At 40.3% G+C, this 23,774-nt stretch overlaps 1 protein-coding gene across 3 annotated transcripts in view; it reads right to left on the bottom strand.

Moving 5' to 3' along the window:
- Positions 1-321: 321 nt before the first annotated feature.
- LOC143020397 (uncharacterized) overlaps positions 322-23,774 on the bottom strand; it is a 45,810-nt gene continuing 22,357 nt past the window's right edge. For all 3 annotated transcript variants that reach the window (XM_076176816.1, XM_076176815.1, XM_076176813.1), the window contains 3 exons: positions 17,798-17,962; positions 15,635-15,886; positions 322-15,505 (listed from right to left, as the gene is read on the bottom strand). In XM_076176816.1, the coding sequence (XP_076032931.1) occupies positions 13,736-15,505; positions 15,635-15,886; positions 17,798-17,962 (2,187 nt within the window). In that variant the 3' untranslated portion in view covers positions 322-13,735. The remainder of the gene's footprint in view (positions 15,506-15,634; positions 15,887-17,797; positions 17,963-23,774) is intronic.

Genomic DNA, 23,774 nt, shown 5'->3' with positions numbered 1-23,774 from the left:
ATTTACCTATACTGATTCATCATACAATAACCCCAGATAATCTACTTGATAACTCTAACTGTTGCCCCAATTTTCACTGCCTGAAAACCTGCAGTCCCACAGTAACCCATAATGGCCTTCGGGCTTTCCCAACAATAGCCCTTGGGCCTTCCCATAGATCCCTGTGGGAATAAATGTTGGACTTGTCAGTGTTGTACTACCATGGCTGTTTCTAATCTCAATATTAGTAATAGTAGCTGTAGCAGTAGTAATAGGATTAGCAGTAGTAGCAATAGTAATAGTGGTGGTAGAGATTATTTTTTGTGGTGGTGGTGGCATTAATGGTAGTGGTGGCATCAGCATTAGTAGTAATAGTAGTAGAAATAATAATAATAATAATAACAGTAGTAGTAGTAAGAAAAAAAGATAGCAGTGGCAGTAGTAGTAGCATTAGTACTAACAGTGCAAGTTGTCAGCTCTCCCTACGTGCAAAGGTGAATGAAAACAAATTTAAGTTGACAGAGATCTCAAACCTGGTCCAGAAACTGAGTGCTCGCCCCCTCCCCTAAAAGTTACACCTCCAGGTGAAGGTGAGGATGTTTAACATGCTTTAGCGATAGGGGGTGAGGAAATGATTCTTTCCATCTAACTTGCACAGCCACCACTTGCAGGTACCCATAGTGGGTCCTGTAATCTACCTAAACTTACATTATAGCAACTTTATGCAAGTAATTTGTAATGTAATATTTGAAGTTGAAAATACATGAAAATTATCACAAATGTTCTAGAAATATCTTTCACAATGAAATAAAATCAACTTCATATATCCACATAAACAAGTCTACAATTAACCAGCAATGTTCTGGTTTTCCTAAATAATATTCTCTCACTCTTAAAAGTCCATTCATAACGGAGATACGGTTTATGTGAACCATGCACTTTTCAACTATCATAACTGAATCCTATCTTCTATGAGTTCGTTTCTTAAAAATTGCTCCTTTGTCCCGAGATGTTCTATTTAGAACTTCAATTCAACTGTTACTCAACTAATCTTTGAGGAACCAACAATGGGTGCATACAATTGGTGGCTCTGTAAGACAAACCTTTGAAATAATCATTTCCCTGATACCTATTTCCCATATGAAGTACTTATGGAGCTGACACTCAAGTCTCCAGACCAGACTCACACTATTAGCATAAAGAAAACTGACAACTGTTAGTTATTGTGAAGAATGGCTTACCAGCACTTTTATCCTTATGGGTAATATTGTGCCACTGAAGTGCATTATTTTGTAATTATGTTGGTTTGGTTGGTCAAGGGCAGCCCCATATAGTGACAGGGATGATTTGGTTGTGGAAATGTTGGTGTACTGTAGTTTTTATAGTTTGGTTAGGAATCCTGTTTTTCTTTTTGTAGAAAATTGAGGTGTGATGATAGTGGTTTTGGTGTTTTACCACCCAAAATTCCATGTAATGTAACTGTTTTTTGAAAGGCAGAACAAGAGAATAGATGGTTGTTGCAAAGAGTTGAACAAGTCAGGCATTCTGGCAGAATACTGTCATGAGATGGCCATGCATGATACAAGAATGTCTTGTTCTTACCTATATTGGTGCCATTTCATAACATCACTTACATTCATGTGAGGACTACCATAGGTGTATGTAAGGCTTGTTTTTAGGTGGTTTGTTGAGTGCTATATCTAGTACCTTTGCTATATGTTTAGCACTACAGATCAGAAGACTGAAGAATAGTCTATTGTTGGCAGCAAGGGTGGCATTAAAGGGAGTTGATGTTGCCTTTTGGGCCACCCTGTAGGTTTGTTTGTTGCCAGGGATGCCATCATGAAATGGCATCCAGTCAAAGGATACAGATTTGAAGTGGGTGAAGCTTTGAATGATCCACAAATTGATTTTGTGGACCACAAAATGGCAAGAGCTGAGGGTGGTAAGTACTTCCAGGGTGCTTCATGAGTCAGAGATGATTTTATAGGATAAGAAAGGGGAGTTGTAGATAACATACGAGTAGCTCTGTGGGAGAGTGATCCAAGTACCACAGGCAACCCTGATTTCATGCTCAACCAGCCAATCTGGGCTTGCCATACTGCTTGGTGGGAGTTAGATTCATCTCTGTGTTATCATGGTCAAGGAAGACAAATTTAACTCCAACCTACTGATGCAGGTTGGCTGGTTGAGCACGAAATCAAGGTCTGGCAGCCCATGGTGCTTGGATCACTCTCCCATGGAGTTACTTTCATAAACCAATGAAGATGATAAATATCAGTGGATAATATTGAGGGACTCAAATTTTGTATGTTGGGGATACTAACATGCAGCTCATTCCATGGTTAGAGCAGAAGCAATCATCATATATATTAATACCTGCTGAATGAATAAAGCAGTGGGAAAAAGATTCCTGTTCGATGAATTCAGTTGCTGTTTGTTTTTTATTAGTGTGGTTTAGACACAAGACAAGAAAGGTGTGTATTAGTGAAAGCAACCAGGGGACTCAGGTGAACATTGTATGAAAGCTTGGTATAGGTTCTAGAGACTGTCCATCTGTCTCCAGTTTGTGTGGGAGAGCAGTTTTAAGAGATCACAGGCTCAGATACAGGATGCTTTTAAATATTTATAAGGTGGTCCAGTGAGTCAATTGTTGAGGATCAGGCCTAGAATTTGGAAGAATGATGTTTCCTAGTTGTACTGCTGAGACATCTTTCCAGCAGCAGCACTTACGGAAGTGCATGGTGACCAATTTTGAGGTAGAGAAGCAAAATCTGTGGTCTTCAGCCTATTGGTTTACTCAGGTTATAGCTTTTTGGAGAAGGCAGTTGTTATGAACACAATGTATTCCAACTTAGAACAAGTCTAGATCAACACATAAGCTGGCAGCTATTTTGGTGTAGGAGGGATATTTGTTCAGTTGTGTTACTCATTTCTATGGTGAAAAAAATACTGAGAACACTTCCTTTGGGGACTCCTTGTTGGATATGTGGTATTGATAGGGTCATTCCTATATATACTCAAAAGGTTTGATGGACTGAGTACTGGAATATAATGGTGGACAAACTCTTCAAAATACTAGGAGGGAAATTTTGAGTTAGATCCAGTGTTTCCAGGTCATGTCATATACTTGAAGAGAACACCAGAAATGTGTTGTTTATTGGCAAATGCAGTATGGATTATTAAATTTGTTTGCATCAGGATATTTGTAATGAAGCAACTGGCTCAGAAGCCCATCAGAAGAAGCAATATGAAAGAATAGCATTCCAATTACAAAGAAAGTCAGATTTTTTTTCCTATCAATTTGCAGAGGCAGTTAATAATAATAACTATTCCCTCGAGTTTCACCACCTGGGAACTAACAGCCCCGCAGTAACTGATAGAGGTTCTCAGGCCCTTCCATAGATCTCTCTGCGAAGAAACTTTGGACTGCTGTCTGTGTCATATTAGTATGGGACTTTTTACCACCAGCTGGAAGTGGAGGGGAGCAGTGGACAAGGTGCAGGGATGACCTGTCATTCAGGAGGTGCTAAGATAAGAGGGAGGGTGGAGGGGTGTGGAGTGTATTCAGGGATGGAATGGGTGGGAATAATTTTATGCCTTTTCCTTTTTGGCTACCTCCCTTGTAAGGGGGAAAAAGCCTTGGTATATGTATGTATGTGTATATAAGAAGGAAATACAGATGAAGTTGATAGAGAAGGATCTTGGGCCTACTCCAGAAACAAAGTGGCAATCCCTCTGGTCTGCACCTCCAGATGGGTTGACAGATTTTGAAAATAGGCATCAGGGGGGATGGTTCTCTCTACTGTCCATCTTGCAGAACCGCCACTAGCAGGTACCCACCATTGGTCCCTGATGGGGTAGTTTGTGAGGGCAACTGAATAGTAGTTATTTGGTGAACATTAGGATGGTCGCTCCTCTCCAGCTGGTTAGGAGGATGTTTTTCATCCATATTATAAGATATTTAATATAAAGAATGTCAAAGTTGGATGCAGGTATTGTATCATGTGATATGTTGTCTGGGTTTGGGGTTGTTTTGCAGTTGAAAAGGTAGGTGCAATATTCTGCTTTTGTGAATGGCTGGTTATAATCCTGGATGAAGTTTGGTGTAAAGTCTGGTGGTAGTTGTGACTCAAAGGCAATGTTTTAAGACATGAATTTGCATTGATGGTCTGTACTGCTAGGGATAATATTTTCTGCTATTTTTTTTTGGTTACCAAGGGAGGTGAAGATATGGTTTGGCCACAGATTAACATGGGGAGAATATAAGGGTGTTTTGTTTTTCTGGAGTTTGGGACATGATTATTGATATATAGATTAATCATGATTTTTGGTGTATTTGGCACATTCAGTGGACATGTACTCTTCCTTTATTAAAAAGGATGGTACTCTACATGGTAGAGTGTCTTTGAATGTAGCAGAATTATTTTTCACCAAGGGACCAAATGTCATTATGAATATGGTGAGATTTTTGGTATGGAGGGGAGTGCATGATACTGATGTTATGTGCTTTGTATGATGGTTCAGTGTTGTGTCAACTGTCGGATAGTCTACTACTGTTTTGCAGGTGATTTATACAGCTTTGAAGATTTTCCAGTTTGCTAGGAAAAAGGACCATTGAGGTGGCTGGGGCAGAGGGAAGCCTGTAAGAGGAAGGTGGTCACTATGATGTGGATCTGGTATCAATGACCATTCATAGCTAAGGAGGAGGCTTGGTGTGGATAAAGATAGATCAATGAATGTGTAGATCATTGTCTGGAGGTGAAAGGATGTAGACTGATTGATGTTTTATAGAGATAAGGAGTAAGTTGTTAGTAGGGAGGATATTAGTTTACTTTATGAGGTTGAGGTGGTGTCTTCCTAATAGGGGGTGTCTTGCCCTGAAGTCTTCTAGTAGGAGTAGGGTTTAATTAGCTAAGAAGGTCTGATAGTGTTTCTGAAGTGATGTTTCCTGACAGGGTATATATATAGAGGAGATGGTTATCGGGTATTGTAGTAAAAGTTTGGCTACAGTAGCTTTGAGGGGTGTGTAGAGTGCAAGTGATAGTGATGAGATGTCTGGACAGATGAGAACTGTTCCTTGTTTAGCTTGGGCAGAGAGGGGGAATAGGTAAGTCCTCCTATGATGATTGAAGTCAAGTAATGGATCATGAAAGAAGTAAATACACATTGGTAACAGGCAAACATTGAGAAACAAGATGGGATATGAGTTATGCTTAGGGAAGTTTGGTAGTAGGTGAGAGAAATGACAGAGACAAGATGTTGGTCAATTTTGCATAGAACTACAACATGAAAATAATGAACTCTTTCTTCTAAAAGTATGCAGGTTATCAATGGACCTGGAGAAATCCATACGGAACAACAATGAATAAAATAGACTTCATATTAGGAGAAAAAAGCAAAAGCATTACCAATGTTATGGTCATAAAGTAAATAAAGGTAGCCACCAACGAATGGTAGGTTGCACATCAAAATTAAATTTCAGGGTTTAGAGAAATAAACTAGTTTTGAAAAAGAAAATAACCCTTATGAAGGTTAAGAATAACAAGGAGTTTCAGTTAGAAATTAAAAACAGATTCAAAGCTCTAAGAAATAATGAGGACTACATCGAAGATATGAATTTGAATCTACTAATATCATTAGTGAATCAGCAGAAAAAGTAGAAAGTATAAAAAACATTACAGAAAAGAAATATTCAGGAGATGAGAGGGTGAGGGGCTGAGTGAGGATTTTACTGACACAGGTGAACAGAAGGTACATTGTTTGAGGGGTTTCTGTGTCATGTGGGTGATTTCTCAAGTGAGGTCATTCAAGTACAGCTGTTGAATAGGGAGGGGGGGTTGACTGACAGATTTTAGTGTTTTCATACATGTGACTCTGGGTGTAGCCATCCTGGATTGTTCTTGTTTTTGGGCTTCTCTAAAACTGATGTGTTCCAAATCTCTGAGACAGGGGACTTCTTTTTCAAAACGGTAAACAGTGCATTCTGAAGACACTGGGTGATCCTGGCTGCAATTTGCATGTTTTGTCTGGGTTCAAGACAGTAGAACCATGTGCACATACATCTTCTAAGTGGTGACATCACTGTCTGGTACATCTAAAATATTGGCAATCAAAGCAGTGGTGAAGGAATGAGTAGTACTTCTTTATGTTATACACTAGGTAATCTACCTATGGGCAAGTTGGAAGTTGGGACTGTCTGAAGGTCTCAGTATCAATATGAGGACATTGATCTTTGTACCATTTACTCTTCCCTTAACACTGTATGTTCTTGTTAGCTTTTGCCATTTTGCAAAACTTTCCTGTAATTCTACTGTGCAGTGACACAGTTGTTGAATGTGGACCACTTTTACAATGGTACTGAACATTGCCTGTAATGCTGTCTGAACTAAGCTGTCTGCCAGGGTTGTTGGAGCCCTGAATTTGTTATACTGGGCTCTTAATTCCAGTTCCCCTCTTAGGTTTCTATTTCCTTGGGGCTACATTTTGCTGGAGGGGAGAAATTAGGCTACCATTTATTGACATTTATGCATGAGGCATTTTGCTACTTGGAACTTGTCTGTGGATTTCACAATAAGTAATTTTGGGTGGATTAAGTCACTGGGAGTGGGGGTGGGTGGGGGGGTTCTTTGCTCTGTTCTGTTCACAAGATATCACTGGGGTGCAACAGAGGGACTCTGATTTTGAAATGACTTTTGCTTCCTCCCTATTGTTGTTATTGTTCTTATGCACTTTGGTTGATGCTGCTTGGGGTGGCCCTCCAACCAAGTAGGGGGGGGTAGGGACATATTTTAGGCAATTTTTCTTGCCTCATGTATTTGGACTAGTGGCAAAATCGGAAGCGAGCTGGTTTTGCATTTGCTTGGTTGTAAGTTCCCCACACTTCTCTCCAATCCTCAGCAATTACAGCTACCTGCTCCAACAGTCCAAGCACATGGGGCAAAGGTAACGACTTTGGCTGCAGCTACACACCTCTTGGCGTAAGCTCCCCACTTTCTTCTCTTCATCTCAGGTGAGCAGGGTGGATTTTGAAGAGGGCTGCCCAGTCATACAAAGCTACTACCAAACTGTATTGTCCCCTGTCCCAATACAGGATGATCATGTACTGCCATCCATGGAGATTGTGATTAGGGGCTTCCAGAGATCTGCCCCCACCATTATAAACCACTGCCAGGGATTTTTTTTTCCCATTTTTTAATAAACTACTAGTCTCACTTGCTGCCTCACTCTTGCATGAACTCCCAAACAGGAATTGAACCCTGGGTATACCACCAGTAGGTAGCAATTAGTTTTCCTCTTCCAAATGTCCAATCATCAAGTCCTGTTTCAGGATCTTCCTCACCTCTTCTTGGGAGAAAAATAAGGCAATGAAAGCTGCACGACCTCAAAACATATATAACAGGCATTAGGCACCTGGCTAAGAAAACCTTTGCTCCCCACAACTGACAACTGGCAGTTCCTTTCCTCCTGCTCCTCTTCCTACTAGCCAGTTACATAAAAACAGACCCAAACTAATATAACATAGATAGCAGTCAAATGTTTCTTTCAAGGACCATTCTTGGCTAGTATGGGGCAACAGGTTTCGAGTCAGTGAAATGCTTGGCAACAGTTATTATCATTATTATTACCATCTAACCTTTGATATTTCATGTTATTCTGCATATGAGAGTACTTAATTTACTTGTATGTATTGCAGATCAATATTTACACATCCTAAAAACACATTTTAATTAACAAGATTCAATCACTAACATTTCACCCAAATAAAAATCTGAGTTAAGATCTGCAGACTTTAATGAACACGAAAAACCTTTCACACATTATCCACAGGAAAGAAGAAAATGATGAGGTATAGAAACAGAACCAAACTCCCAGAATTCTGAGGCTAAATCCTTGACTAGTGTTTATGGAAAGCATTACTATGTCATGACTATAACCATGACTCTAGTAACTGCACACACTGAAAAAATCTTGTACGGGGTTCTCAAAAAGTAAAACGGTTGATTAACCTGAGAAATCATGTTGCATTCATATTACAGTTTGGATGAGAGACCAAGGAAAATAGTGGGAAAGAAAAAGAAAGAAAGAAAGAAAGAGAGAGAGAGATACACACACACACACACACATATATATATATATATATATATATATATATATATATATATATATATATATATATATATATATATATATATATATATATATATATATATATATATATATATATTTCTATCTTTGGGGACATTATTACACCAAAGAGGAGTCATTGAAGTAGTAAAGGGATAGCAGAAGTTGAAAGTTGACAGCATTCTTTTTTGAGTAGAGATTAATTTCCAATCACAAGAGAATGCTGAATTAGTCTGTAGAGATGCCACTAAATATAAAAGAGTGACACAGAAGGAAGGAGGGATGGAAAGGAAGGAGGGAGGAAAGTGAGGTGGTGGGGAGTATACGCCAGAAGACATGTAACTGTGACCCAAGTCATTACCTTTGCCCTATGTGCTTCAACTGTTGAGATAGATAACAGTCACTGCTGGGAATCAGAGAGAAATGTGGGACTCGAATCCATGACTAGGGGAATGTAAGCCCTGCACACTTCCAATAATCCCTCCAGGGAGGGAGGGAGGAGGAAGAAAAGTGGCGAGCACAACAAAGCAAAGGGAAGGAGAGGATAAAAGAGTAGTGACATGAACACAAATTCAAGACAATAGAACGCAAGGAAATGACAAGTGTACATTAGAAAAGGACATACCAGTGCTGCAGGACACAAACACTCAGACTGGTACTTAGAACTGAGTGAAGGAGCATGTATTCAGAAGAGCGAAGGGGATGCATGAGTGTTGAAGATGTCTGTAATTAGATGATTATTCGGTGATATTTCTATAAAAAATTTATTCAAAGGGGCTGCAGTTCCAGGCAATACACAAAATTACCTATACCAACTCCTTCCACTAAGTGCTAGCAAGCAATAAAAAAATGTTATAATGTTAATAGGACATAATCATCTAAGCTAGCTTAATCAAGATAATAGAACTCTTGTAACACCTAAGGAGATAAAAACTGTTGATAAAATTAAAGCAAAACACAAACTCCAAAAAGCTTACAAATTTCCTATCAATAGCGACTTTAAAGCTCAGGAGGAAAATACACATTAACAGATCCATAGAAATTTTGTTAAAATGACTGGAGTTGAATAGAGTTGTCAAGAGAGCATGAGTGAGAGAGAGAGAAAGACAAACAGACAGAGAGAGAGAGAGAGAGAGAGATATAGAGAGAGCAAGAGAGACAGGGCCAGAGAATCAAGACAACTTGTTCATCCTATAGTGCAAGAAAGAAACAAAAGTTGAATAAGTAACTTACAACAGTGAGAAGGATACTGTATACTCTACATGTTAAAGCTATCTCAATAAATAAGCATAACCTTAAAGAGTTCTTGGCAAAATGCAGTTACTGTACAATGACCAATGGTGCAGATCAGCCAGAGGAAAAGGTACAAAGTTAACTGTAATACACAGCTGGACCTCTTGTACCTGAGTTTCTGAAGAGAAAATATTCTTCTTACCAACTCAACCAAGAGTCCCAAGTTTGTGCATCATAAACTTTGCGATTACTAATGTGGCTTTAGTTGACAAATAGGCCTTAAAGTTGGAGAAAATTAGTTAGTAATATTAATGGGCACAATAAATCATCTATTGTGAGCCAAGAAATAGTGAAATCAGACATGGGACAATGTATATAACAAGTTATACAAAATAAAAAGACTAAGGTATGTCATTCATGCAAAAGTAATACATTTTCACAGAATAAACAAAGAAATAGCACTTAACCCACTGATAAACAAAATTCCACATCAATATCTGTGGAGAGGACAATGCTTGTGCTGCAAACAACCCCTTGGTTTCCAACAACTGCAAGTGTTTTCTGTCTTCATACACTCTGGCTTTGTCCATTCAGTTAACCTTTTTCACTGTCAATTACAACTACTTCTAGCCAGTCTTTGCATACTAATATTTTAATACTACATATTAGTTCTATCTAATAAATTTCATCTAAACAGATTTTAACCTTACATATAAATTCTGAAAAAATTTACATATGTCATTTTATCCCAACTAACTTTTCTTGTGTCCTGATACCACAACCATCAATGGCTTAATCTTAAGTAATAGCTACTGCATCATTCAATAAATAAAACTGTAATAATATTCATAATGAAAAGCTAAACTTCATGAAGTCATCTTATTTCTAAAACTATATCAAGTTTTGCCACATGAATTATCTGTAGACTTAGCCATTACATGAAATTAACTTGTCATTCATACAGATACAATGAAATCCATTGCTGGCATCAAAATGCTAACTTACACCACACAACATAAAAACAACAACTGCCTCACGATATCAAATCTCACACACATATTAGATCACCCAATAAGTTATCACATAAAAAACTTTTTAATCAAAGAATACATCCTTTTACATGTTGGCAGGGGTTTCATTAAGCAATTATTAACATCAAAATAATAAAATTTGACAAAACATAATATCTAACAAAATATAAACCCCTGGACACAGTATAAAATTCTTTAGTGTAGCATTTAACATAATATATACATTTTACAATTTCCTTTCAATGAATACATCACCATTTGACATGTAATGTATCTTTTTATTTTCATCCATATATTGTAAACATTTACAATGCTCTACCTAATCTTGTTGTTATCAAATAAATACACACATGAGAAAAGCATGCTGTGCCTTGAAAGCTAACAAGTAATTTCCCTTGGTAAAAGCAGAACTAAAATAATCTATAAATAGGTTGTTAAACAGTGAAAACAAGTAAAATAAAAGAACTGCAGAATTCTCAGAATTCCTTGACTGGACACTTAATGAAACCCCTGTGTTAGTATACTATTACGACATTTATAGTTTCACATCAACTGTAATTATCTACCCTGGCATTGTTTGGTGTGAAGGAGTATAGGGTTAATACTGGTGAGTACAGACTGTATGGAGAGGTGAACCAATACTTTCATCTAAAAGAATAAAAAATAAACAACACAAAGAAAAATTAATCAGCTATGACATTTTTCCTTTGTACTAAAAAACTATTTTTTCTGGAACTAAAAGCTTCTTAATTTTAAATGTAAATATCTCCAAAAGAAATAAAAATTTTGTCAATGGCTTACAAGCAGCCTTTGCAACTGATTACATCCTTGTGTCAGATACCATGCCTAATAAAATGGTAAAAAGTAAGGAAATTTGTATCAACTATACACCTATGGTTATGGGTAATAGTTTTGATATATGGACAGGTATATAAGTATGTGAATCCCTATGTTGTCACTGTTTGCCACATATGATTTGCTGAATGCATCATATATTCCCTGTAATGTATAATGTCTGACAGCTTATGGCACATCTTTTTCCTTTATCCAAAGTTTACAGTTTAACTTGACCTTACCTTCACTGACATTCCTACATTAACATTTCTCATGTTATCTAGAAACATCATCGATAAACATGTGTCAACAGTACATTTCCTTTCAAAATAAATATTACAGAACTTCTCCAGCCTGTGCAGTACTAAACTTTTCAACACATACCTGTACTTTCAAATAATAATAAATAATTACTGTCAGACCTCTATGTTAGTATTTGTAAAGTTTGAGTGTAAGTATGCTGAAGGACATCAAATATCTATAATTTTTCAAGGTTAAAATATAAAGAGGGATCAGGTAATCTAAACATACACAATATGGAAACGGCTATTGTATCTAACAAATTTTCCTTGAGGTTTCATATGAATAATTAGGGAGACCAGCTGGATGAGAAACAGACAGTAGTAAAAACATATCACTGAATCTTCTACTCTGTCTAAGGCTTCAGGGGTATTATGCAACACATCCGGGAAGAGATGAAATGTGGAATTAGATGAAGAAAACAGGATGATACTGAAGGAGAGAAAATGAACTGAGAAAGATTGACACTGTAGGGGGTGATGTGATACAAAACAAAACCATTAATTTTTGGAGAAACGGTCAAATCTAATTAAAATGACATATTAAAAATCAAGTCAAAGGCAAAATTTCAAATGAAGTTTCAGAAAAACTCAAGACTGCCAATAGAGAAATACTGTGAAAACTAAAAGTTGAAACGAGATTTATTTATATACAATGGTATACCAACAAATGACAGAAAGTCTCACACACAATAACTTGAACGATGTAAGAGCTCTGATAAAAAGAGGTGTGTGTGCGTAAAGAACTAAAAACCTCGAAGAAAAGGGAAAAGGGAGATAGAAAAAGGAGCACAAATGTGACTTTACAGCATAAAACAGAATGTAACAGATGAAAGGAGGTGAGATACATTAAAAAAGGATGAGGGGGGAAAAGAGAGAGAGAGAGAGAGAGAGAGAGAGAGAGAGAGAGAAAAGAGAGAGGGAGGGGGGGTGCAGAGAGAGAGAGAGAGGCAGAGAAAGAGAGAGAGAGAGGCAAAGAAAGAGAGAGAGAGAGAGAATTGATGAAAGGAAGTCATGACACAAAAAGATGTTCTCATCTGCTTCATAAATTACTGTATTTTGGAATAGATGAGGAGGATGGGGGGGGGGGGCAAGGCTGTGTGACAAAGCAATGTGGGTAAAGCAGCTCCAACTGTTTGGCCCCAATGTGAAAGAGCAGGACCTCACTGTATTGCCCATGGCTCAAGTGGTATGATGGAGAATGAGGATAACCCTTCATGCCTTTGAGAGAGAGAGAGAGAGAGAGAGAGACAGAAGGAGTGTTAGTGAGAGAGAGAGAGAGAGAGAGAGAGAGAGAGAGAGAGAGAGAGAGAGAGAGAGAGAGAGAGAGAGAGGGGAGGGAGAGACAGAGAGAGAGAGGGGAGAGAGAGAGAGAGAGAGAGAGAGAGAGAGAGAGAGAGAGAGAGAGAGAGAGAGAGGGGAGGGAGAGAGGGAGGGAGGGAGAGGGGAGAGATGGGAAGAGAGGGGAAGAGGAGGTGGAAAGGAGTGTGTTACAAATGTGAGACATGACAAAAAACATAAGAGTACCTAAAGGAAATAGAGGGAACATAAAAAAATATATGCAGTCTGAGTAGACATACATGAGCCATGGGTGACATGATGCATACAAGGGGAAAATTGATCCAAGGTGTTTACATGAGAGAATAACATGCAAAAGAAGAAAGTGAAGAGAAGGAAAGGAGAATAGTCTATACAAAACAGAAGAAAAGGGGATGCATGAAATGCAAGGAAAAAAGAGGATGTGTGTATAAAAATACGAGAGAAAGGGGACAGGCAGAGTACATGGCATTAAGCAAATACACTCTCAAGCCATGGCAATGAGTCTGACCCTCCTGTTGTTTGACTTCAATGCACCTCTATTACTGTGAGATGGCTATAAATACATGCACAAATAGGGGAAAGCAGGAGCATTTTTTTTTTATAATTTCAAATGCCATTATTTACTCTTCAATAGAACCATTCATCTTACCCTAAAATGGCCTACATATTGTCAATGGAAGCAAGTCATATGTGGGATTGTTCCCTAGTGGCCACAATTATGAAAGAAAAAAAAAATTAAGATGGCCATAAGGTGGGTTAATGATGGTGGAGGTGGAGGGAGGTTGGAAAGAGGTTTACTACTTACTTCAGGAAGGCTGTCACACAAATAGGCATGGCTAGACGCATGCTTGGAACCACAGGGTGTAGTACTATTACAACAACAAAAATAGCGGCAATAGATCTTGAGCAGCGTCACACTTCCTCATGCACCGTGTGGCGTTCTACGTGGAAGGCCTTCATGTGCACGTTGTAATTGGACTTCTGTGTGAAGTCCTTGCGACAAATGGTGCACTCGTACGGAGTTTCCCCGGTGTGGATGCGCACGTGGTTTTCCAGGTTGTACTTGCGGTAGAAAGCTTTGCTGCAGAAGGAACACTTATGCCTCTTTTCCCCCGAATGTTCCTTAACGTGAAGCTGAAGGTTGTTTTTGTATATGAAGGCCTTTCCACACTCATTGCAAGTGAATGGGCGGATGTTTTTGTGGCTTCGCACGTGGGCCTCGAGGTCTTTCTTGCGGTGGAAACTCCTTTCGCACAACTTACATTTGTGGGGTCTGTCCCTCACACCCATGTGTGTCCATTTGTGGGCATCCAGGTTGCACTTGACGGCAAATGTTCTGTTACAGATGTCACACTTGTGAGGCTTCTCACCTGTGTGGGTGCGCATGTGCAGCGCCAACGAGGATTTCTTGAACACCTTACGGCAGATGGGACATGTGCTGTTGTTCTGTGCCTTCCCGTCAGAGGTCTGGTGCTGAGGATTGTGCTGCTGCCTGATGTGCTTAGTCAAGCTTGACTGATGGATGAAACATTCCCCACACTGTTGGCACTTCTTGGGCCAACGTTCATGAGTTTCCTGGTGCCAGGCAAGTTTGCGCACGGATGGAAACACTTCATGGCAGGTACTGCACATGAAGTCTCGCCTTACTTTCACCAGCCGCCTGTTTTTGCGATGTGCTTTTAGTTTGTGTTTGTTGAGGCAGAACTCATTCTTGTACTTCTTGTCACACTGGTCACATACAACTTCCTGTCCTTCCAAGTGGGTGAGGACATGGCGTTTGAGGGACTGGCGAGTTGTGAAGGCACTGCTACAGGCAGTGCATTGGTATGGCCGTTCTCCTGTGTGAGTGCGCATATGGATCTTTAACTCTGATGAACGTTGGAACCTTCTCCCACACTCTTTGCACTCTGACATAACCAATCCCATGTGGAAAAGTTGATGTTGTGACCAGGCATAGTGATTGGGGAACATTCGGTTACAAATAAGGCAGCGCAAGTCATCAATGGTGTGAGTCTTCATATGTCTCACCTTGAGGTTACGTTTCTTGAAAGCCACATGGCATATGTGGCAAGTATTACGGGACTTAAATACAATTTTGTGATGTGTCAGGAGAGCTTCTGCTGAGGGGAACGTTGCAGCACATTTGGGACAGCTGTACTCCCCTTCACCAACTGCACAAGACTCAAGCATTGCCTTAGTCTCTTCTGTAATTGCTTCCATTTCTTCTTTACACTTGAGCATATCCAGCATTTTGTCATCTTCTGTGAGGCGACGAATGGCTCCTGAGCGCTCCATGGCCTCAGCACAAGGGGAATGTTGACCAGCATGTAACAATTTTTCTTTGAGACTTTTAAAGAGTTTATTACAGACTGGGCAACGCCAGTGGTCCAGGTCAAGAGGGGCACCACGGCTCGAAACAACAGAATCCCCTGAATCACTATCAGCATAACAGTCAGATTCATATTCAAACTCATATTCCTCATCATCCAACTTATGAGAGTCTCTGTAACTATGTCTGTGAAAACCAGACCCTGATGCCAAACCTGAGGTGGAAGGACCAGGAATGGGAGAAGGTTGACGCTGGGAGCAGCTAGCAGCTGATATTAATGCTGATGCTGCTGCTTCCGCTGCTGCTACTGCTGCTGCTGAGGTAGAGGGTTTGTCTGACAAAGCTTTCAGGTCCTGAAATGAGTGGTAAAGGTATGAATAAATGACTATGGAAGGCATTCATCCTCCATGGCATATTTCCAGAATTTAAATATAATCATGTACAATAAAAAAAGAACCAAAATACTGTTATAATATTTTTACCTCCTCTTGCGATTTTAACAATGATCCATTAAAAGTAGATACTTGTAATTTGGTTTCTAGCTTTAGTGTGAAAGAATCTGAAACAACACAACTGGGGCCTCCACTTGATCTCCCTACATAGTGCCCTGAAGAACCTGATGAAACAGGAAGAACTGCACTTGGACTCAGGGATAGTTGTAATTCCTCAGGTGTAGGTTTATGCATCAGCGATGAGGTACTTAAAGCAAGACAGTGTGTTAAGCTGCTGGTGGCCTGTGGAAAAAAAAATAGTAATTGTTTTGTATTAAGGAACAGCGAATAATTAACATACATACATATATGGGAGATAGCCAAAGTCAAAGGGATAAATCCACTCCCACTCATTTCATCCCCACATATTCCACTCCCATTCACCACCCCTCCCTTCCTCTTTTCTTGGCTCCTACTGGATGATGGGTCATCCCTGCATCTCGCCCACTGCCCTAGGTCAGAAGCAATGTAGCAAGACACAGCACATCCACAGCAAGGCAGCTTCACTTAATCAGTGACCATCCCTTTCTGTTCCCTCTTGCAGAAAACAAGAGGATGGGGAGAAATCCCTTCAAGCTGTGTCAGAATATCATTCACACATACTCCTTAACCCCTACCATCCCCAACCTACTCCCTTCCATGTATCACAGCACCATCCATATACAACCATTCTCCACTAACTCTTATTTTCTCTCTTCTCCCTTCCTTCCTCAACAGACATCCCACTCTTTCCCAATGCCCCTTTTACCCCATCCATCCATTTCATCCTTGGTCACCCCCTCAGGTTCACTCCATCCACCTCTTCCTTCTACACTTCTTTTACTAATCTTTCTTCACTCATTATTTCCATGTGTCCAAACCATCCCAATACACTTTCATCAACCCTTTCTCCTAACTCCTTTTCCACCCCTGTTCTCCTCTTCACTTCCTTGTTTCTCACCCTACTCAGCCTAGTAACCCCTACCATACTTCTCAGGCATTTCATATCAAACACATTTAAACTCTTCCTCTCTTATGTTCCATGTTTCTGCTCCATACAGTGCTTTGGCACAATCACTCCTTCATACAATCTTCTCTTAGCATCCATTTCCAAATGTCTATTTCTCATTACATTTTTAATCCCTCAAGGCATTTACTTGCTCCTCTCAATCTACATTCTACCTCCACCTCCATAACTCCCTTTCCTGCCATATTCGCCCCCACGTATCTAAAGCTATCCCCTTCCTCCAGCCTTTCTCCCTTAATACTCACTTCCAATTTCCTCCCATCTTCTCCCCTTGTACATCTCATCACCTCACTTTTACCCACATTTATCTTCAACTTCCTTCTTTTGCTCACCTTCCCAAATTCTGTCACTAACTTCCATAATCTCTTCTCTGGTCCTACAAATGCAGTGTTGTCAGCAAACAGTAACTGGATCATCTCCTATTTTTCTCCATTTTCTTTAACTATCTCCAGTCCCCTGCCCATCACCCTTGCATTTACCTCCTGCACCAGCCCATCCATGTACATGGGAATATGACAAATTCCTGGCGAAGTACCACCTTTACCTCAAACCATTCACTCTCTCCATTTCTAATTCTAACACAAGTTCTACTACTCTCATAAAAACATTTGACTGATCTTAACAGCTTTCCTCCTATCCCATTTATCTGCAATACCTCCCAAAGTGCCTTCCTGTCTACCCTGTCATAGTCCTCTTCCAAATCCATATAGGCCCAAATGAGTGATACAGTGATATATTAGGTAATGTACAGATGATAGTCTCAGAAACCAACATAGCAAATATACATACATACATACATATACCAATGGCTTTTTCCCCCTTACAAGGAAGGTAGCCAAAAGTCAAAGGCATAAATCCACTCCCACCCATTTCATCCCCACATACTCCACTCCCATTCACTACCCCTCCTTCCCTCTTTTCCAGGCTCTCCTGGATGACGGGTCACCCCTACATCTCACCCACTGCCCTGGTTCATAAGCAATGTACCAAGACAAATATACAATATAAAATTAAATGAGGCAAAGTTAAAACTACACTAATTCTATCATTTTACAACAAATGTGACTTCAAACTATTTTCACACCATATATAATACTCATTACCTATTTCAAATATGGATATATTTCCTATTAAATAGCACTAATTACCTGCTTGGTATGTTCCAGTTGAGACATGAGAGCATTTGATGCTACGGACATGTGAGGGAAAGAGGATGATGATGAAGATGACTCCAAGTTCCTATAGGATCTAGGAGACAAATTTGGGGGTCCAGGCTCCCCAGCAAACATACAGCTTCTCTCATAAAATATCAACTGAAAATTTGAAAATTTTATTAGAACCTTAATGTTAAAACTATAACACAGATTACCCATGCTCTGCAATGTTCTTATTATATATGAACTGTAACTGAGCACACACTATAATTGAAACAAATAATATGGAAAAACAAATATCCATAACATGGGGAAAAATATGAGCCTAAGTGGCAGACTATATAAAAAAAAAAAATAATACATACATACATACATATACCAAAGGCTTTTTCCCCCTTACACAGGGGGTAGCCAAAAAAAAAAGGCATAGAAATTACTCCCACCCATTTTCATTTCCCATGTATTCCTCTCCCCTCCACCCTCCTCCCTCCCTCCTATCTTGGCACCTTCTGGATGACGGGTCATCCCTGCATCCTGTCCACTGCCCTGGGTCAGAAGCAGTGTCGCAAGACACAGCACATCCACAGCAAGGCCGCTTCATAAATTCAGCAACCCCCCTCTCTGTCCCCTCATGCAGAAAAGGAGAAGATGGGGAGAAATCCCTTCGGGCTGCGTCAATTTTTTTCTCATACATACTTCCTCACCCCCCATCCCCCACCCACTCCCCCACATGCATCACAGCCACATCAATACACAACCCATCTCCAATCACCCCAAAATTATGTCCTCTCCCATCCATCCACAACAGACAATCCTCTCTTTTGTAAAACCCCTTTCACACCATCCATCCATCTCATCTTAGGACACCCCCTCATATTCACTCCTTCCACCTCCGCTTTCCACACTTCTTTTACTAATCTTTCTTCGCTCATTCTTTCCATGTGTCTAAACCATCCTAATACTCTTTCATCAACCCTATCTCCCAGCTCCCTTTCCACCCCTGTTCTCCTCCTCACCTCCTCATTTCTCACTCTATCTAGCCTAGTAACCCCTATCATACTTCTCAGACATTTCATCTCAAACACATTCAAATTCCTTCTCTCTTCCTCTCTCATGTTCCATGTTTCTGGCCCGTACATTGCTGTTGGCACAATCACTCCTTCATATAACCTCCTCTTAGCATCCATTTCCAGATGTCGATTTCTCATCACATTTTTTAATTCACCAAGGCATTTACTCGCTTCTCTCAATCTACATTCTACCTCCACCCCCACTCCTCCCTTTCCTGTCACATTCGCACCCAAGTATTTAAAACTATCCACTTCCTGCAGTTTCTCACCCTTAATGCTCACTTCCAGCCTACTGTCACTCGCAGACGACATAACAATCACATGCACACATCGTAACACAGACAAAGCTGCAGAAATAATCCACCTTACCTTGACACACTCAACACTATGGTTCATCACAAACAGACTCAAAATAGCTCCAACCAAATCTACAGCAACACTTCTCACCAACTGGACAAAGGAACACAAATACATACCTCATCTCTACATCAACAACACTCTAATACCACACACAAACACACCGAAAATTCTTGGTGTAACATACGATACATCCATGTCTTTCAAACAACACCTCACAAACATAAAAAACAAATGCACACCTAGACTTAACGCACTTAAGTCAATCACTGGAACAACATTTGGACAAAACAAAGAAACTAATATAACAATATACAAACAATGCATACGCTCAGTGATGAATTATGCGAGTCCTGCATGGGCTCCTAATCTCAGTGAGACACACCACAACACCCTTCAAATCATACAAAACAAAGCCCTAAAAACAATTACAGGCTGCACAAATACATCACCTACAGACCATTTACACCATGAAACAAAAGTCCTCAAAGTCAAGGACCACCTCGACATGAGAGGCACACAAACACTTGCTGCAGCCACCACAAACACATCACACCCGCTACACTACATAGCAGAACACCCACACACACCAAGAAACATTAAAACTACACCCAAAGACCTTTATTACACACAGATACTCTCTTCTCTTCCTCCACAACCACCAAATACCAGCCTCCGGAAACATATTCATAATCATATCACTCACCGCTCCATTAACACACTGAAAGACAACACACTGCTGCATGCCAGACCCCCTGATATCCACCCTTCTGAATCCTCTCTCCCACGTAAGGACAGAGTCCACTTGGCCAGACTGCGATGCGGTCACCACCCAGCACTTCTAAGCTACCAGAAGAGGCTGGACGACCGTGTTGTGGACAGCTGCCCAGGATGTAACACTTCACCCCATACCATACAACACATAATGGAAGACTGCATTATACACAATCATGCACGCAAACAACACAACATACACTCTATAAAGGATTTGTGGGAAAACCCAGTTTCGGCTGTGGCCTTCCTTGGGGAGACGGGACTGCTCGGACAGACAGTCTAGGGAACGACAACAACAACAACAACTGTCACTCTCTCCCCTTGTACATCTCATCACCTTACTTTTGCCCACATTTATCTTCAGCTTCCTTCTTTCACACACCTTCTCAAACTCTGACACTAACTTCCTCAATCCCTCCTCTGATCCTGCTACAAGCACAGTGTCGTCAGCAAACAACAGCTGACATATACATATATATACACACACATATATACCTATGACAAAAAGATTATACCCCCTGGATGCAATAATCTCACATTAACTGATGTTTTCATAAGCAATATCCCAACCTCTGATCCAGAATTTAACTCCAATGTTCTCACTTATTCAGATGACCTGACAATTGTAACCCAACATAGACACTATAAAACTGTAGCTAAGAACACTCAAACTATAGCAATGGTTCAGAAATGATAGAATGAAAGCCTCACCACAGAAATCATCAATGTTACTCACTTCAGACACTCCCTTACAAGGAAAGTAGCCAAAGTCAAAAGGCATAAACCCACTTTCACCCATTTCATTCCCATCTACTCTACTCCAATTCACTCCTCCCTCCCTCTTGGCTCCTCCTAGATGATGGGTCATCCCTGCATCATGCCCACTGCCCAGGGTCATAAGCAATGCAGCAGAACACAACACAACCATAGCAAACCCGCTTCATTTAATCAGTGACCATCATCTCCATCCCCTCATGAAGAAAGAGAAGCTGGGTAGAAATCCCTTCGGGTTGTGTCGGAATATCATTCACACATAACCACTCCCTAACCCCCCATCCTCCCACCCACTCCCTCCCATGCATCACAGCATCATTCATACACAATCATTCTCCACTCACCCCCTATCTTCTGTCTTCTCCCTTCCTTCCTCAACAGACATTCCCCTCTTTCCCAATGCTCCTTTTATCCCATCCATTCATCTCATCCTTGGTCACCCTCTCAGGTTCACTCCACCCACCTCTGCCTTCCACACTTCTTTTACTAATTTTTCTTCACTCATTTTTTCCATGTGTTCAAACCATCCCAATACTCTTTCATCAACCCTATCTCCCAACTCCTTTTCCAACCCCGGTCCCCTCCTCACCTCCTCATTTCTCACCTTATCCAGCCTGGTAACCCCTACCATATTTCTCAAAGACATTTCATCTCAAACACATTTAACCACTTCGGTACAATGACGCCTACATAGGTGTCATGATGCGCGAGTACACAAGGATGCCAGCATTGGAGTCTTGATTATATATTTTTTTGTAGTTGTACAAGAGTTACCCCCAGATTCCGTGAACTGGTTTGATCACGTTTTCAGTGTTTATTATTACTCAGAGTAAAAGTGAACAAGTAATACAGCAGTGACTTTATATTTTATAATACAAGTAGTGTGATGCAGCATACATATGGCAGCCAATCCTACGTCCAAGAATTGGACTCATACTAAAGTGGTTAAATTCTTCCTCTCTTGTGTTCCATGTTTCTGCTCCATACAGTGCTGTCGGCACAATCACTCCTTCATACAATCTCCTCTTAGCATCCATTCCCAAATGTCTATTTCTCATCATATTTTTTAATCCCTCAAAGCATTTACTTGCTCCTTTCAATCTACATTCTACCTCCACTCCTCCCTTTCCCGCCATATTTGCCCCCACGTATCTAAAGCTATCCCCTTCCTCCAGCCTTTCTCCCTTAATAATCACTTCCAATTTCCTGCCATCTTCTCCCCTTGTACATCTCATCACCTTTTACCCACATTTATCTTCAACTTCCTTCTTTTGCACATTTTCCCAAACTCTGTCACTAACTTCTGTAATCTCTTCTCTGGTCCTACAAATGCAGTGTTGTCAGCAAATAGCAACCGGATCATCTCCCATTTTTCTCCATTTTCTTTAACCATTTCCAATCCCCTACACATCACCCTTGCATTTACCTCCTGCACCACCCCATCCATGTACACATAGAACAGCCATGTAACATGACAAATTCTTGGTGAAGTCCCACCTTTACCTCAAACCATTCACTCTCTCCATTTCTAATTCTAACACAAGTTCTACTACTCTCATAAACTCTTGATTGCTCTTAACAGCTTTCCTCCTATCCCATATAAATGCAATACCCTCCACAGTGCCTTCCTGTCTACCCTGCCATAAACCTTTTCCAAATCCGTAAAGGCTCCCCAAAAAAAATCCTTACCTTTTCCTAAAGCTTTCTCACATATCTGTCTTACCACAAAAAATTGATACACACAACCCCTACCTTTCCCAAACCCACACTGTTCTTCACCAATTACTTTCTCTGTTCCTCTCCTAATCTTCTCAATAAAAACCCTCCCATAAGCCTTCCCAACTATACTCAACAAACTGATCCCTCTGAAACTACTACACTCACATCTATCCCCTTTTCCCTTGTAAAGCAGGAACTCCTCCAGTCCTCCAGCACTCTACCCTCTTTTAGACAAACATTAAACAACCTCACCAGCCACATAACCATCACTGTGTCTCCCTTTTTTAGACACTCCGCATGACATGCATCTAACCAAGGTGCCTTACCTACTCTCATCATTTCAATAACTGCTTTCACCTCATCTTTTCTTATTGCTCACCCATTTTCTTCATTCATCACTATCATTTTCTTAGCACCTCCCACTGCAACTACCTTTCCTTCCCTATCCTTCTTCGCATTTAGCAATTCCCTAAAATACTCTGCCCATCTTCTTCTTACTGCTGCCTCTTCCATTATCATCTCCTTTTCTTCTCTACTTAATTTGCCTCCCCTTCCTCTTAAATTTCCTTCCAAAACATCTTTTTATTACCTTCAAAATGTTGTGATTTTTTCCCCATTTCTCTGCTTTCTTTTCTGCCTCCTTTATCTTATGTTTTACTTATTTTTTCATTGTAACTCTCATATCTTTCTCTTGTCTTATTTTGCAACCAATCTGTGAATGCCCTAAGCACCTCCCTACCTTCTGTCCCTTTTCCTCTTTCTCCTTCTATCTTTCACTCTCATCCTACCTTCCACCAAAAATATTATCTGATATCCCACGACTCTCTCCCCTAACAATATGTACATCCAACACTCTTCCTTCTCTTTTCCTGGGTATCACTATATAGTCCATTAAAGCCCTATCTACCACCCTTCCATCCATCACCCTCTCCCATGAGCACTTATGCTTGATTTTTTCTAAACAATGTGTTAGCTATCATCAACTATCTTTCTAGACACATCTCCACCATCAGCTCTTTACTACAATTTTTCCTGGCATGCCGCACTTCCCAACCACTCCATCAATTGGTTCATCTCCTACCCTAGCATTGAATCTCCCAATAACACTACATTGACATTTCTCTCTAAACCCTCTATGCACTCATTTAACCCCTTCCATACGGTGCCACCTATGTAGGCGGCATGGGGAGCAAGTGGATACGCGAGGCTGCCATATCGGCGTCTTGATTATATTTATTGTAGTTGTCCCTACGTAACTGACATACTCTCTAAACTGG

Source organism: Oratosquilla oratoria, chromosome 39, assembly GCF_046742065.1.
Source record: "Oratosquilla oratoria isolate Oo_2021 chromosome 39, ASM4674206v1, whole genome shotgun sequence".
In the NCBI taxonomy this organism is placed as follows: Eukaryota; Metazoa; Arthropoda; class Malacostraca; order Stomatopoda; family Squillidae; genus Oratosquilla; species Oratosquilla oratoria.
Note: the sequence above shows the minus strand (reverse complement) of the source record. Positions and strands in the feature narration are given on the sequence as shown.